The sequence below is a fragment of the Physeter macrocephalus genome, chromosome 2 (assembly GCF_002837175.3).
Source record: "Physeter macrocephalus isolate SW-GA chromosome 2, ASM283717v5, whole genome shotgun sequence".
In the NCBI taxonomy this organism is placed as follows: domain Eukaryota; kingdom Metazoa; phylum Chordata; class Mammalia; order Artiodactyla; family Physeteridae; genus Physeter; species Physeter macrocephalus.
Window position 1 is genome coordinate 21131102 of NC_041215.1, and position 13935 is coordinate 21145036.

At 61.9% G+C, this 13935-nt stretch overlaps 2 protein-coding genes across 2 annotated transcripts in view; one reads left to right on the forward strand and one right to left on the reverse strand.

Moving 5' to 3' along the window:
- The window catches only part of PLIN4 (perilipin 4), a 17515-nt gene extending 13326 nt beyond the window's left edge, over positions 1 to 4189 (forward strand). Inside the window, exons 6-8 of the mRNA XM_055081310.1 lie at positions 178 to 1315; positions 1426 to 1613; positions 3705 to 4189. Coding sequence (XP_054937285.1) covers positions 178 to 1315; positions 1426 to 1613; positions 3705 to 4187 — 1809 coding nt within the window. The 3' untranslated portion in view covers positions 4188 to 4189. The remainder of the gene's footprint in view (positions 1 to 177; positions 1316 to 1425; positions 1614 to 3704) is intronic.
- Positions 4190 to 5654: 1465 nt separating this feature from the next.
- Positions 5655 to 12359, reverse strand: HDGFL2 (HDGF like 2). Its single transcript, XM_028500201.2, has 12 exons — positions 12216 to 12359; positions 12046 to 12117; positions 11288 to 11444; positions 11106 to 11181; positions 10724 to 11033; positions 9577 to 9680; positions 8629 to 8702; positions 8421 to 8491; positions 7992 to 8093; positions 7595 to 7787; positions 6772 to 6904; positions 5655 to 6437 (listed from the first exon to the last, which is right to left on the reverse strand). The coding sequence occupies exons 1-12, from the start codon at positions 12330 to 12332 to the stop codon at positions 6335 to 6337; spliced, it is 1512 nt and encodes a 503-aa protein (XP_028356002.1). The 5' UTR covers positions 12333 to 12359; the 3' UTR covers positions 5655 to 6334.
- Between the last annotated feature and the right edge of the window lie 1576 nt (positions 12360 to 13935).

Below are 13935 nucleotides of genomic sequence, written 5' to 3' on the forward strand. Positions count from 1 at the left end.
GATGCAGTGTCCACTGGGCTCACTGGAGCAATGAACATGGCCAAGGGCACCGTCCAGACGGGCGTGGACACCACCAAGACTGTCCTGACAGGCACCAAAGATGCAGTGTCCACTGGGCTCACTGGAGCAATTGGTGTGGCCACGGGGACTGTCCAGATGGGCGTGGACACCACCAAGACCGTCCTGACAGGTACCAAAGATACAGTGTCCACTGGGCTCACTGGAGCAATGGGTGTGGCCAAAGGAACCGTCCAGATGGGCGTGGACACCACCAAGACCGTCCTGACAGGCACCAAGGATGCAGTGTCCACTGGGCTCACTGGGGCAGTGAACATGGCCAAGGGCACCGTCCAGACTGGCATGGACACCACCAAGACCGTCCTCACTGGCACCAAAGATGCAGTGTCCACTGGGCTCACTGGAGCAATGGGTGTGGCCAAGGGGGCCGTCCAGACGGGCGTGGACACCACCAAGACTGTCCTGACAGGCACCAAAGATGCAGTGTCCACTGGGCTCACTGGGGCAGTGAATATGGCCAAGAGCACCGTCCAAACTGGCATGGACACCACCAAGACCGTCCTCACTGGCACCAAAGATGCAGTGTCCACTGGGCTCACCGGAGCAATGGGTGTGGCCAAGGGGGCCGTCCAGATGGGCGTGGACACCACCAAGACCGTCCTGACAGGCACCAAGGATGCAGTGTCCACTGGGCTCACTGGGGCAGTGAATGCGGCTGCAGGGGCTGTGCAAACTGGGCTGAGTACAACCCACGGTGTTTCCGCTGGCACAGGGAACACCGTCCCCAGTGGCATGGCTGGTGCCATGAATGCGGCCAACGCTGCTGCCCACTGGGGTCTGGACACCTCGAAGGCTGTCTTCACCGGCACCAAAGACGCCATGTCTGCCGGGCTCACCAGGGTAGGGAATGTGGCCCGAGGAGGTGTGCAGACTGGTCTCGGAACCATCCAGAACTGGTTACCTGGTTCCCAGGATGCTGCCTCAGGTGGACTCGCCACTTCTGGAGCCCCCGCTGAAGGAGAACAACCCATCCTGAACCCTCATGAGGCTCAGTCCTGTGGGGTCTCCAGGCCCCCGGACACTCTGTGTGCACGCCTGGACCTTGCTGGGAAAGCCACCACCAATACCAAGGGCCTCGTGTCAGCTGAGGTGACATTCACCCAAGGGGCCGCCCTGGGCAAGGAGGATGACGTAGGGCCTGGGGCCACCACTTGCGGCCAGGAAGGAGCCCGGGGCTTTGCAACACTCCGGGACGAGCTGGGGGAGATCTTCCAGCCCATGAGCGCCGAGGAGCAAGGTGAGAACAGGACAGGCTGGTCCCAGCTCCCAGGGGCCCGGTCGTCTGTACAACGCATGCCCGACGCCTGAGGGGCCTCTCGGGTTGAGCGACCCTGTCTTCCCTTTCAGCTCAGCTGGCTGCCTCCCAGCCCCGGCTGAGGGAGGCCACGGCCGACCAAAGCAGCTACTTCGTGCGTCTGGGCGACTTGGACCCCAGCTTCCGCCAGCGGGCTTTCGAGCATGCCCTGAGCCACCTGCAGCAAGGCCAGTTCCAGGCCCTGGACGTGCTGGCCCAGCTCGAGGACGCCTTCTGGCTGGTAAGAGCCCTCCTTTCCGCCGGTGCCTTCCTCAGCCACACATGGGGGACTCGACAGACACATACTGAGCACCTGGTAGATAACGGCCATTGGCCACTTAGTCACGGGTCTGCTGTCAAGGAGCTTGTATTCCAGGGAGGAAGATGGACCCAAGACCCAATACTTGCCGCCAACGGGGTTGCAGAGAGGGAAACAAGACAGTCATGCAGAGAGGGGCAGGGCAGGAGCGTGTCTGTTTGAGCCAAGTCGTGTGGAAAGTGGGGACCGCAAGGACAGACAGTGGCCTGAGAACAAGCTAGGTGTGTTCCAAGGAGCAGAGGGCGGCCGGTGGCAAGGGAGGGTAAAGTGAAGGGGCTGACAGGGTAGGGGGAACCGATGCGATCTGGGTGGGGTTCGGTGATGCAAGGAAGGGCCCAGCGGAAGGTGACTTGAACACCACCGCGGGGACAGGCACCGAGCCAGCGGGGTCATGCTCTCTCGCCAACCCCACTCACCCCTCCGCCCCAGGCTTTCTCCCCCTGCAGCACCACTGACACTCACGCTGCCTCCTTGTGGGTGCTGGGGCTGACCTGCCTGCAGTAGGAAGTTTAGTGGCATACCATCTGTGGCTGATGCAGACGGTGATGGACCCCCAGATCTGAGCACCTCTAGGTTCTCAAGGTCATGGGTCGTTAAGTGTCGAACAGCCCCGTCCACCCAGGTGGCGAGGAACCCAGCCGTGCTGCCTGAGTGGGGATCCCTGGGATGCGCTCAGGCACCTGTTTTCCGTCAGTGCCCCAGGGCTCTGTGGTGAGCCGCAGTTTGAGGATCACTGCTCCAGCCCAGAGGGTCTCAACGGGGCAGTCATGCCCCCAGGGGACACTGGGCCATGCCTGGGGATGTCTGTGGTGATCACCCGGCGGGGGGTGGAGCTCCTGGCGTTGAGTGGGTGGGAGCAGGGAGGCTGCTCCACACCCCGCAGCGCCCAGGACTGGGGGCTGAGGGTTGGCCTGATGCAACAGAGGTTTTATTTAGGGGGATCCCGCTGGCTACTGTGGGGAGGACAGGCCACCAGGGTCAAGGGCCAGAGCCGGGAAATGAGTGAGGTTTCTGCAAAAATCCTGGCAAATGCTGAGGGGGGTCTTGGGAGTAGCACTGGCAGTGGCAAGAGGCAGTTGGGTTCTGGATGTGTTTCCGGAGTAGACCTACCAGGTTGTGTGTGAGAAGTGAGAGAGAAAAAAGACCCTATGAGGCCTCGGGGACTTTTAGCAGGGGACACCTAGAAATGCCCTGGGCGGGTGGGTGGTGAACATTAAGGCTTGGTCTTAGGGTAACCTGGAGATGACTAGTAGGCCCCCTGATGGAGTCGCTGGGGCAAGAGCTGGGAGGGTGATGGAAAGTTGGAGTCAATATTTGGTCCACTTGCTGAGCTCTCAGGAGGACAAGCAAGATTAGTCAGTGGGGGTGGGGGGTTCCTATGTGCTAGGGACCCAAAAAGCAAGGAGGAAAAGGTCCTGACAGAGCTCCCACCCAAGGTGGGGGAGATAAACAACAAAGAAACTCACGGTAACTCGACAGTGATAGGCCTCTGAGAAGAGACAGAGATCTGGCAGGGAGGGCCTGGGGGGGGCCACCGTACTGGGCCAGAGGAAGCATGTTTCAGGCTGAGTGGGCAGCATGTGCAAAGGCCCTGAGGCAACAACATGCTGGACGTACTCGAGGGACAAAAGGAGGCCAGCGTGGCCTGAGCAGAGAGCACAGCGGGATGTCAGCAGGAGGTGAGGTTGCACGTGTCTTGAGCAGGCCACGCAGGCCATGGTGAGGAACTGGATTCGGTCCAAAGGCCACTCACTGGGAGATGTGGGAGGATTTTGAGCTGGGCTGTGACATGGTGCCCCTGCCATTCTGCTGAGCTCCCTGACAACCTCATGAGGAATTGGGATTATTGCCTCTTTACGTGAACCATCCTGGTGCAGCTGGCCCTTTCCACCACGCCACAGGAAAGGTAGACACGAAGCTCCAGGCCAGGCCTGGGAATGCCGCCCCCGGGGGAGTATCGGGAAGGTCCCTGCCAAGAGGGCCTCGTGTCTCTGCTGGGCCCTCTCTTTCCAGATTGAGAAGGCCCAGCAGGCTCCAGACCAGCAGCCGTGGCCGGACCAGGATCAGATCAGCCAAGCCGGCGCCCGAGAGGTGCGTTACCAGGGGGCCGGCGCTCCTGCCCCTCCCCTCCAGTCCCGCTCACCTCCCTCCTTCCGCCCACAGGTGCCAGCCGCCGGGGCTCTGTCCAGGGTCTGCAGCCTTGTCCGGCAGCTCCATGTGGCCTACAGCAGCCTGGCCTCCGGCCTCCAGGGCCTCCCCGCCGAGCTCCGGTGGCAGCTCAGGCAGGCGCGGCACAGCCTCTGCGAGCTCCACAGCGTTGTCTCCTCTGCCGCCTCCGTGGCGGAGCTGCCGGCCGAGCGCCTGGCCCAGAGCCGCCAGGGCGTACGCCAGGCATGGCAGGGGCTGGAGCAGCTGCTGGAGGGTGTGCAGCACAGCCCTCCGCTCAGCTGGCTGGTGGGGCCCTTCGCCCTGCACCCCGATGGGCAGCAGCTGTAGGAGCCCCTCCCCCGCCCAAAACCAGCCCCAACCCCCGGAAGCTCCGGGCCTTGACGGCTGGCGCCCCACCTTTCTCCTCGAGCATGGCTGGCCCTTCTCCTGGCCGAGGAGCCCGGGGTGGCTAAGACCCTCGACGGCGGCGGGGGGGCCCGGGCTTCACCTGAGATCTCAAGCAAGCGCTTCATTTAGGAACAAGAAGGGGAGTCGTGCCTATCTTGAAGGTTCTCCACTGAACACCCCCAGTAGGGCCCTTTTATCTTTTACCTCTGGGGGGGGTCTTCCACCCCAGCCTGGGCCCTCTAGCTATACCAGCTTGGCAGGCGGCCCCGCTCCTCCATCCTGGGCTCCAGGCAGCTCCATCCTCGCTCTGAAAGCCTACGCCCCTCAGCAAACAGCACATGCCAGAAGGTACCAGAACGCCACCATCATCCTGAGGCAGGTAGGCCCCCACCACCTCTGCCGACCCCCGGCCTGGCCCAGGGGCTTCATGAAGGCAAAGCCGCAGCAGCCACTGACAGCTGAGGACCGGACTGTCCGGGCGGGGGTGGGGTGAGTACACGTCCCTTCCTGCTGCAGCCCACTGACCCAGCAGCGACCCCTGGTCATGGGTGATCACAAGGATCCCACGGATGATGTTCTCAGGTCCCTGGGCCCAGAGGCTGCCGATGAAGGAATAAAGAGGCTCCCTCACAAGGGATGGGGCCCTAGGGAGCACGTGACAAAATGTGCTCGAGGGACTTCCAGGTGGTCCCGTGGTAAGGACTCTGTGCTTTCACGGCTGAGGGTGTGGGTTAGATCCCTGGTTGGGGAACTAAGATCCCACAAACCACAAGGCGCAGCCAAAAAAACCAAAACCAGAAAAATGTGCTCAACACACGTTCAGGTCTCGGTCACGTGCTCCAGGCCGGAGACCAGCAGCCCCTGGACAAGGGCCCCTTCCTTCCCGCTGTGCTCTCCCTGGATCCTTGGGGCGCCCTGCGCGGTGGGCTGCACATGGGAAGGTGGGACAACAGAGGGCCAGTCCCCCTGCTCCCCGGGGCCCCGGGAGATGCTGAGGGAGCTGCGTCAGCAGTCCAGCGGCCTGAGGCTTGTCAAGCCCCCACTTCCCACGCCCGCAGCCCCCCTATCTGGCCACCTCCTTGACAGAGGAAGCAAAGCGGCCCTGCTTCTCAGAAATCACCAGGTGCTCCAAGCCCTGGGACGGATGGGCCAGCTCTCCCCAGAGGGTCACCACGGCTGCCAGAGGCCACAAGAGGCCCTGCGCCACAGGAGCTGGCCGAGGCAAGACACGGGGACCAGTCCGGGAACTTCCCCGTGCCTTTCCTTCCTCACTCCCCATCACGGACGGCCATTGGAGGGGGTGACGCTGGAAACGGTCGTTCACGGAAACCGAGCTCAGCTCAGCGACCTCAAATCCAACCAAACGGTGGGGGGGGGGGGGGGGCGGGGAGGGGGCGGTACGCCAGGCCCAGGGAGCAAAACCACACCACGCCTCTCGCTCAGCCGGGACAGACGGGCTCAGCCACCGGCAGGACGGGACACACGGTAGAGGCCACCGTTTAACCAGCAACCGCCGTGTGCAGGTGCCTGGCTGGGCACCGCACACACATCCCCCATCTGAATCCAAGCGACAGGTGAGCACAGAGAAGCCTAGAGTGTGGGGTGTCACTCGGCCCATGTCACACAGCGAGGCCTGCCCCCAACACCCACACCCTGTGAACATCGAGGACAACAGCCAGCCCTCAGCATCCCTCCTGGTACTTTTGGAAAGGCCTTGCTCACTGCCCCCGTCAGCCCTGCAGGGCCTGGAGCACCGTCAGAGCCAAATTCATATTCACTGTTCACGATGACCCTATGGCTTAAAACCCTCTGTCCCTGGACGGCCCCTTGACAACTGCAAACCAGTGATGCTAGAAAACCGAGCCAATAAAAGCAACTTTTTTTTCATTAAAAAAAACCCTTTATAGTCATTTCATGTCCGTTGGAAATCACAGAAATTAGGCAGAAAAAAAACCCAGGGGGACAAATACAAACGAACAACACAGCGTCTCCCCAACAGTTCTCTGCTCCCTGGGTGCCGGGAAGGAGCCAGGCAGGCCTCGGGGCAGCTGCACATGGCAGCGGGGCCTGGCCACAGGCTGCCCGGCTCAGCTGTCCTCGTCGTCCAGGGACTCCGAGTCCACCCGCGGCCTCTCCCGCTCCTGCCGCTCCTTCCCGGGCCCGTCCAGGTCGGGGCCCTCCCGCGCGCTGCTGGTGGAGGACAGCACGGGCGGGCGGGGGTGAGCAGGCCCCTCGCTGTCTCCTTCCTTCCACCTACAGAGACCAACAGCCCTCGCCCCCAACCTCCCCCTGCCGTGCCTGCAGCCCCGGCTGCTCCCGTGGCGGGTGTCAGGAGGGAGCCAGCCTCCCTCCTAGAGCTCAGGCCCAGGCCAGCCGGCCCCGAGCCCAGAGCTCCCTCCGAGGGGCCTGGGGGTCAGTCAGCGTGTGGGAGACTGATGTCCCTCTGGCCCTTACCCACTGGGAGCAGCTCAGACACCGGGCTGCCTTCTCCGGAAGTCGCCCCTGAGGCCCCGGCGACACTTACTCGTTGTGTAGTGGATCTTCAGAGGAGCCGCCCCCCGGCCCCTCCTCTGAGTTCTGTCCTTCCTCCGGCTCCTTGTCCTCCGTGCTCTCCCCCTTCTGGGATGTGGCCTCGCCGTTCACAGGGGCTGAGAGATCTGCGGGGAGAGAGGCTCGTGGGACGCTGTGGGGCAACCTGCCTGCAGAGAGCGAGCAGCGTGCGAGCGCCCGCCTGTGCACCTGAATTCACCCGCAGCCCCGAGCCACCGGACACACAGGGGCCGCCGGCTGCGTGGGGCTTTTCCTCCAGCCAGCCCCTGGCCCGTCCACGCAGCCTGGAGATGGGAGGGGCCGGTAAACGAATGGCCGTGGGCAACACCGGGGAAAAGCCTGCCACGGCCGTGTCCAAACAGCTGTAAGGAGAGACGCCCCCTCTGTGCTCTCCCCTAGGCAGCCTCGGCTTCGGCTAAGCCCTCTCGGTGCTGGTCTTACGGGATGCTCCAAGCATCTCTCACCAGGACCGCATGACCCCAGCAGGAAGGAACGCTCTCCTGTCCCCACAGCCACTGTCCCCGCCACAGACGCCCTTGCTCCTCTCAGCCCACCCGTGGCCCTCCCCTTCCAGACCTCTGCGACCGCCCGTCCCAGAAACGCTCGCGCACCTGGCCGCACACACACAGCCTCCCCTGCCACCTGGCTCTGAGGGTCTGGATGGAGCCTATGAGCAGCACACAGGCATGTGGCCCAGACACCAGCTGCCTTGGGGGGACAGCCAGCCTGCGCAGCGAGTGCCGACAGATGGCGCCACCTGGGCGGTCTGCTCAGCGCCCCTCCCGCCAGCTCCTCACCAGCGCTCGCCTCGTCCTCCGCCCTCTCCGCAGGGGCCTCCTCTCCAGCCAGTATCTCCTCAGCCTTCTCCGGCCCAGTTCTGGTCGCCTTCTGGATGGCCTCGATCTTTGGTCCCAGGACCCGAGACTTGAGCCGGGTGTAGACCTCCGCAGCCTTCTCCATCACCTCCTTGTTGGCCTTGTAGCGGCGGATCTGGCCCACCAAGAGGCCTGGCTCAGGGGGCACAGCCTCCGCAACCCCGCCCGAGACCCTCCCCTATCACCGCACCCCGCAGCGCCTCCCATGCACACGGCTTCCTCCTCGCTGACCACAGGCGGCCGTGGCCGGAAGCCCAGAGCCCCAAGCAGACCCGTAGCCCCACCATCAGCCCCTTCAACCCCTGGGCTCCTGCCGCACCTTCTTCAACGTGGCCACCACGTCCGTGTTCTTCTGGAGGATCTGTGAGGTCACCTGCAGGGTCCCTAGTTCCTCTAATGCGTTCAGACACCTCTTCACATCCTGCAGGGCAGTTGAGGGCAGCGAGGAGGGTCAGCGCCTAGCTGCGGGGGTTCTAGGGGGCCCGAGAGGGCAGAGAAGGACACCCTGGGCTGAGCAACAGGGAGCCCTGGGAACAGTGGTGAAGCACCCAGAACTCGAGGGGTCTTGGGGCCTCGTGTGGCACCACCTGGTGGGAACGCAGAGCACTGCACTCAGGAGGCCAAGCTGGGCCCTTATCTGGTGGGCGCCCACGTGAACAAGGACCCTCTCCAGACTTCTAAGGGAGCTCGAGCAATGAGGGGGCAGGGGAACTGAGACATGACCTCTGCACCCCGAGAAAGGTCTCACCGGATTGTCAACCTTCAGGGCGAACTTGATCTCGCTGTGCAGCTTCTGAAGCTTCTCCTCCACCGAAGGTTCTGTGGCCAAGAGAGAAGGCAGCGCCCAGAGGCCTGAGCAGGGTCCCTGGTGATGGAAGCCAGCTCCCTCCAGGGCCGTCCCTCCTCCCGTTCGGCGACCTCAGGCTGCAACCGGGGCTGGGCAGCTGGCCCCTCACCTTTCTTCTTCTCAGCCTTCCGGTCTGGTGGGAACCCTTCCGACCGCTTCCGGGTCCGTTCCACCTTCGTGGGCCTGTGGAGAGTCGTGCCCTTAGAAGGCCCCTGACCAATGTCCCCACTGAGGGCCGGGGGCCTGTGGGGGGACCCATGGCCGCTGCAGAAGGAAACCGTCAGGAGGCCCGGGAGGCTGGGAGGAGGAGGCTCAAGGCCCCCCTGACCTGGTCTAGGGCAGCACCGAGGGGACCCAAGACACAGCCCTTCCTCTAGGAAGTAAATAACGTGAAAACCCAGAATTTTTTTTTTTTTTAAACTGGTGGTTAAGGGTGAGTGGCTAGTTACGTAGACCCCAGCGCATGAGTTACTCTGATATAATGCTGGGAAACGGCAGCAGGCATGTCACCGAGCCTTCGATTCTACATCCTGCTCAGCAGGCTGGCTGCCACGTTCCCAGGGGGCAGGTTCGTTTACTGATGGCTGGGATTCCACATAGAAAGTGAGCAGGGAGATGGGCTCTGTGCTCCCTCCTCAGTGGGCCCTGGACTTTAAAAAGCCTGAGAACCACTGGTCTGGGGACAGTCTCTCCCCCTGAGCACTGGTGACACGGGGGCCGGGTCATCCTCTGTGGGGCTCCATCCTGGGCACTGTGGGGAGAGGGGCAGCCTCCCCGGCTCCACCCACTGGATCCCAGGAACCGCCCCCCATGTGACCACCACAGATGTCCCAGGACAGAGTGTCCCCTGGGAGCAGGGTCACCCTGCGGGGAGAGGCCTGCTCTGGGGAAGGACCGCAGACCTGGGCAGTGACTCCTGCATAACCTGATGAGGCCCCAAGAACCGGACACTTCAACTGGATTCAGTCTCGAAGACTGAATTTGGAAGCTGGGGCCCTCCCTTAAGACGTGGGGACCCCCAGGGGGCTATGGGAGGAGTAGCAGTGCGGGAACGGACCTGGTCCGGGGCTTCTCCTCGGGGCGGCCTCTCTTCTCCTTCTGGCTGGGTCTCCGCGCAGGCTCTGTGCTTTGCAGGTGCAACTTCTTCGCTGATTTCTTCACCTGAAGCAACCACAGAATGGGAGGGGCTGGAGCGGCAGGCGGCGTGGGGCTGCCCCAGACCCCTGAGCTGTTCCCCTAGAGACACAGTGTGACATTCACTGCTATCACCTTTGCCTGATGGGAGCTGATGGACTGGGCAGGACGGACCCCCGTGTCCAGTCCATCCCAGGGCAGCAGCTTCTCAGGCCCTGAAAGGATCACCCAACAGTGGGGCAGCCCCACTGCATTCTTCTTGCCGAGCAACGCACCTCCCGTGCCAGGGAACTTGGTCCCCCTTTTGTGACAAAACAGAGAGCAGCGGGGAGAGAACAGGGCATTGTTCGGCTCCCCCACCCCTACCGAGTGGGATCCTGGGCTCGGACTAGAAGGCGATGGGCCCGGGGGGCTCGGATTCCTGGACTCAGGATGGCCTGTGAGAGCCAGGAGGACAGGGAGCTGACGCCCTGCGCTCACGCATAGTGCTAAGGGTCACCACCAACACGCACCAGAGGCCGAACTGCTCCCATGCTTACCCCACAAGCCGTTCCCCCGCGGCAGCCAGAGGGCACCTGTGAGCACCCACCCCTCCTCTGCCCACAGCCCTCCAGGGTTCCCACCTCCCTGGGGGTAAAAGCCCAAGTCCCCTCCCTGCCCTCCCCTCCTCCCTCTCTCCCCCTCGCTCACTCTGCTCCAGACACACGGGCCTCCCGGCTGTTCCTCCAACACACCAGGCATGGTCCTGCCCCAGGGCCTTTGCACGAGCCGTGCGCTCGGCCAGGAATGCCTCTCCCCCAGGTATCTTCTCACTTCATTCAGATCCTTACTTAATGTCGGCTGCTCCCCTGAAGCCTCTGAGGTCTGCCCTCTTTGCGATGGAAACCCTCTCGCCCCCGCAGCTCACACCCCGCCCCGGCTTCCACCTCCTTGGCACCACACACCATCCTCCGGTGGTCCGCTGCCCGTCTCCCTCCCTCAAGTGTCAGCTCCTTCACAGCGGGCTGTGTTTCCCCGACCGCTTGGCGCCCAGCACACAGCGGCTGCTGCACGGACGCCGCCGGACGCACCTCTCTGTCCAGCTCGGCCTCGGGCTCCGAGTCGGAGGAGGACTGGGGGCCCCGGCCCCGGCCCTTCCGGCCGCGCTTCTTGACAGGCTCGTCGTCGTCCTTGAGCTCGTCGCCGCTGCTGCCGGCGCTGCCCGCACGCGCCGCCTCCCCGCGCTCCCGCCCACGCCGCCGCTCCTTCTCCTCCTTCTCGCGCTCCCGCAGCCGCCGCAGCTCCTCCTCCTGCTCCCTGCGCCGCCGCGCCTCCAGCTCACGCCGCCGCTCCTCGTCCCGGCGCTTCCACTCGCTGATGCGGTCCACCTCGTCGCTGTCGCTGGGGGTGCGGGCCGGTTAGGGCTCCCGTCCCGGCCTGCCCGCGCCCCCGCCCCGAGTGCCCCGCACCCACCTGTCGCTGCTCGAGGTGGTCGGTGGCCGCTCAGGCTTCGGTTTCCGCCCGCGGGGCTTGGGGGGAGGCTTCTCGGCTATGGAAGAGCGGGGGCGGTGGCCTCTCCCGCGTCTCTCGGTGGGTCCCCCCCGCCACCGCCAGGCCAGGCCCAGGCCCAGGGCAGCACCCCCCAGCCGGCCTACCTGGCTTCCTGCCCCGAGGAGGCTTCTTTACGGACACGTCCGAGTCGGAGGAGGAGGAGCAGGAGGAGGAGGACGCCGACCTCGCCACGGCCACAGGCTCAGCCTTGGCCCCGTCCGATTCTGCTTTCGAGTCCGAGTCGGAGGCTGACGGCGCCTTCTGGGGGAAGCCCGGGGAGGTGAGAGCAGCCAGGGCGAGGGCCCAGGCATCCCTGCGGCGCCCCACCCCGCCGAAACCCACAACCCTTAGTTCTGGCCCAGAACCCCAGACACAGACACACAGACACACACACACGCTCATGCACACATACTTGTGTACACACAACACACACAACACACTTGTACACGCTCATACGTGCCTGCTTGCGCACAACACACACACACGCACATACATCACACTTGCACACGGACGCGTGCATTCCCTCTCTCTCATGGGGCCCTTAAGAGTGCTTTGCCCCCTTCCGATGCCAGCATCCCGTTTTCCAAACGGGCCTCTAAGGCCCTCTCGGGGGCAGCAGCGGCTGGGTGGCCTCCTGCTCCGGGGAGGTGCTCCGCGCACACGGCACTCAGAAACCATGGGCCAAAGCCATGAGTGAAGGTGGAGGCGGATGTCAGCGGGACCCGGGGTCTCCCTGGGGCCTACGGCCTCCCCTCCTCCAAAACGGACCGACCCCGACCGTCGACTGTGGCTGGTGACCGTGGGGAGATGCTTGAGGAGCTTCCACTGGCCGGTGTGTGGGAACAAAATAGAACACCCGTACCTTTTTCTTCCGCCCTGGAAGGGGGCCCCGCCGTGGGGCCCGGACCACGGCTTTCTTCTCGGGGGTGAAGTCCTGGGCGGAGAGAAGGGAGCTGGACGTGGTGCCCACCGGCTGGCCACCCCTCGCCCCCCCTCCCCAGGCGCCTGCCCAGGGTCCGGCCAGCTGCTCACCTGGTCACTGGTCTTCTCTGACTCGGAGGAGCTTTCCGAGTTCTCCTCCTCGGATGGAGACATGCTGGCTTGATCCAGGTCACTGGAGGCCTTTCGAGCTCGTTTTGAGACCGACATCTGGAAGGGGAGCAGCCCGGACACATCAGCAACTGAGAAAGCCTGTGTGCTTGGGAAACTTTGGGGGGAGGAGGGCAGGGACCCCTTTGAGAATCTGATAAAAACCAGGGATACTGATCCTAGAAGACATGATGCTCAGTGAGAGAAGCCAGACACAGAAGGACAAATACTGTGTGATCCCACTCACAGGAGGTCCCTAGAGAGGCAGATCCACAGAGACAGGAAGTAGATGGTGGGGGCCAGGGGCTGGGGGAGGGGGAGTCAGGGTTTCATGGGGACAGAGTTTCAGTTTGGGAGGATGAGAAAGTTCTGGAGATGATGGTGGGGATGGTTGCCCAACGGTGTGAATGTAAAATGCTACTGAACTGTGAGCTTAAAAATGGTTAAGATGGTGAATTTCACGTTGTGTGTATTTTACTACAATTTAAAAAAATAAAGAATACAAACCAGGGATCCTTCCCCCAGAAAAACACATACACGTATGTTTTGCAACTAGATAGAGGTGGTGGTTGTACCACACTGTGAATGTATTAAAATGCCACTGAGTTGTACGTTTTAGAACAGTTCATTTTTTTATGTGAATTTCAACTCAATAAGAAAGATTTTTTAAACACACACACACATACAATTCTGAATTAGGTTTCAGGGGTTCACAGACTCCCAGATGCCCACTCAAAGAAGCCAATTTAAGAAACTGTATAAAAGAAGAACTGAGGAGGCAAAGAGGACTGAGCTTTGGACACAGATCTCGGCCCACTGACGCCTGGTCCTCCCCGTCAGGGCGTGGGTTTAGGTACGATGCACCTCTGCCTCTGTCCCGTTACAGCCCAGACTCGCTGGTTCTCGTCACAAGCACTTACTGAGAGCATCTCGCCTCCTCCGGGGCCTGACCAGGGCCAGGGTACAATGGGCTGCACTGTGTTCCCCCAAAACGCATACAATGAAGCCCTGACCCCCAGGACCCCAGAATGTGACTATTTGGAGATGGGTCTTTGAAGAGATAATTAAAGTAAAATGAGGTATTAGGGTGGCCCTGACCCAATATGATCGGGGTCCTTATAAGAAGAGGAGATTAGGACACAGACATGCACAGAGGGAGACCACGTGAAGAGATGGTGGACACACAGAAAAACAGCGACAAAAGAACGTTAACTAGAGAGAGAGCACAAAGCCGACATGGCGGAAAGCCATAGCCACACCCCCCAAAATGGGGAAAGGAACACCAATAGGTGTGTTCCCAGCTAGGGTGCTGGGTTATGAGGGAAGAGGTTGTCTAAATGTCTCCCTAGTGTGGGGGAAAGGTGTTGTAATAATGACTTATATTCATTTAATGCAAAGTTGGCCAAAAAACCCAAAAAAACAAAACCTGAATACATACTAACCTACAAGTAGTGGTTAATATCTAAGGGGTAGGATGGGGGGGGGCATTTATTTTCAACATATTTCTGTCTAACTCCTCCAATAACGGTAAACAGAAACAACAGGGACTTTTAAAAAACGATGCCAGGGACTTCCCTGGTGGCCCAGTGGTTAAGAATCTGCCTTCTAGCAACCTAAGTGTCCATCGAGAGATGAATGGATAAAGAAGATGTGGCATATATAT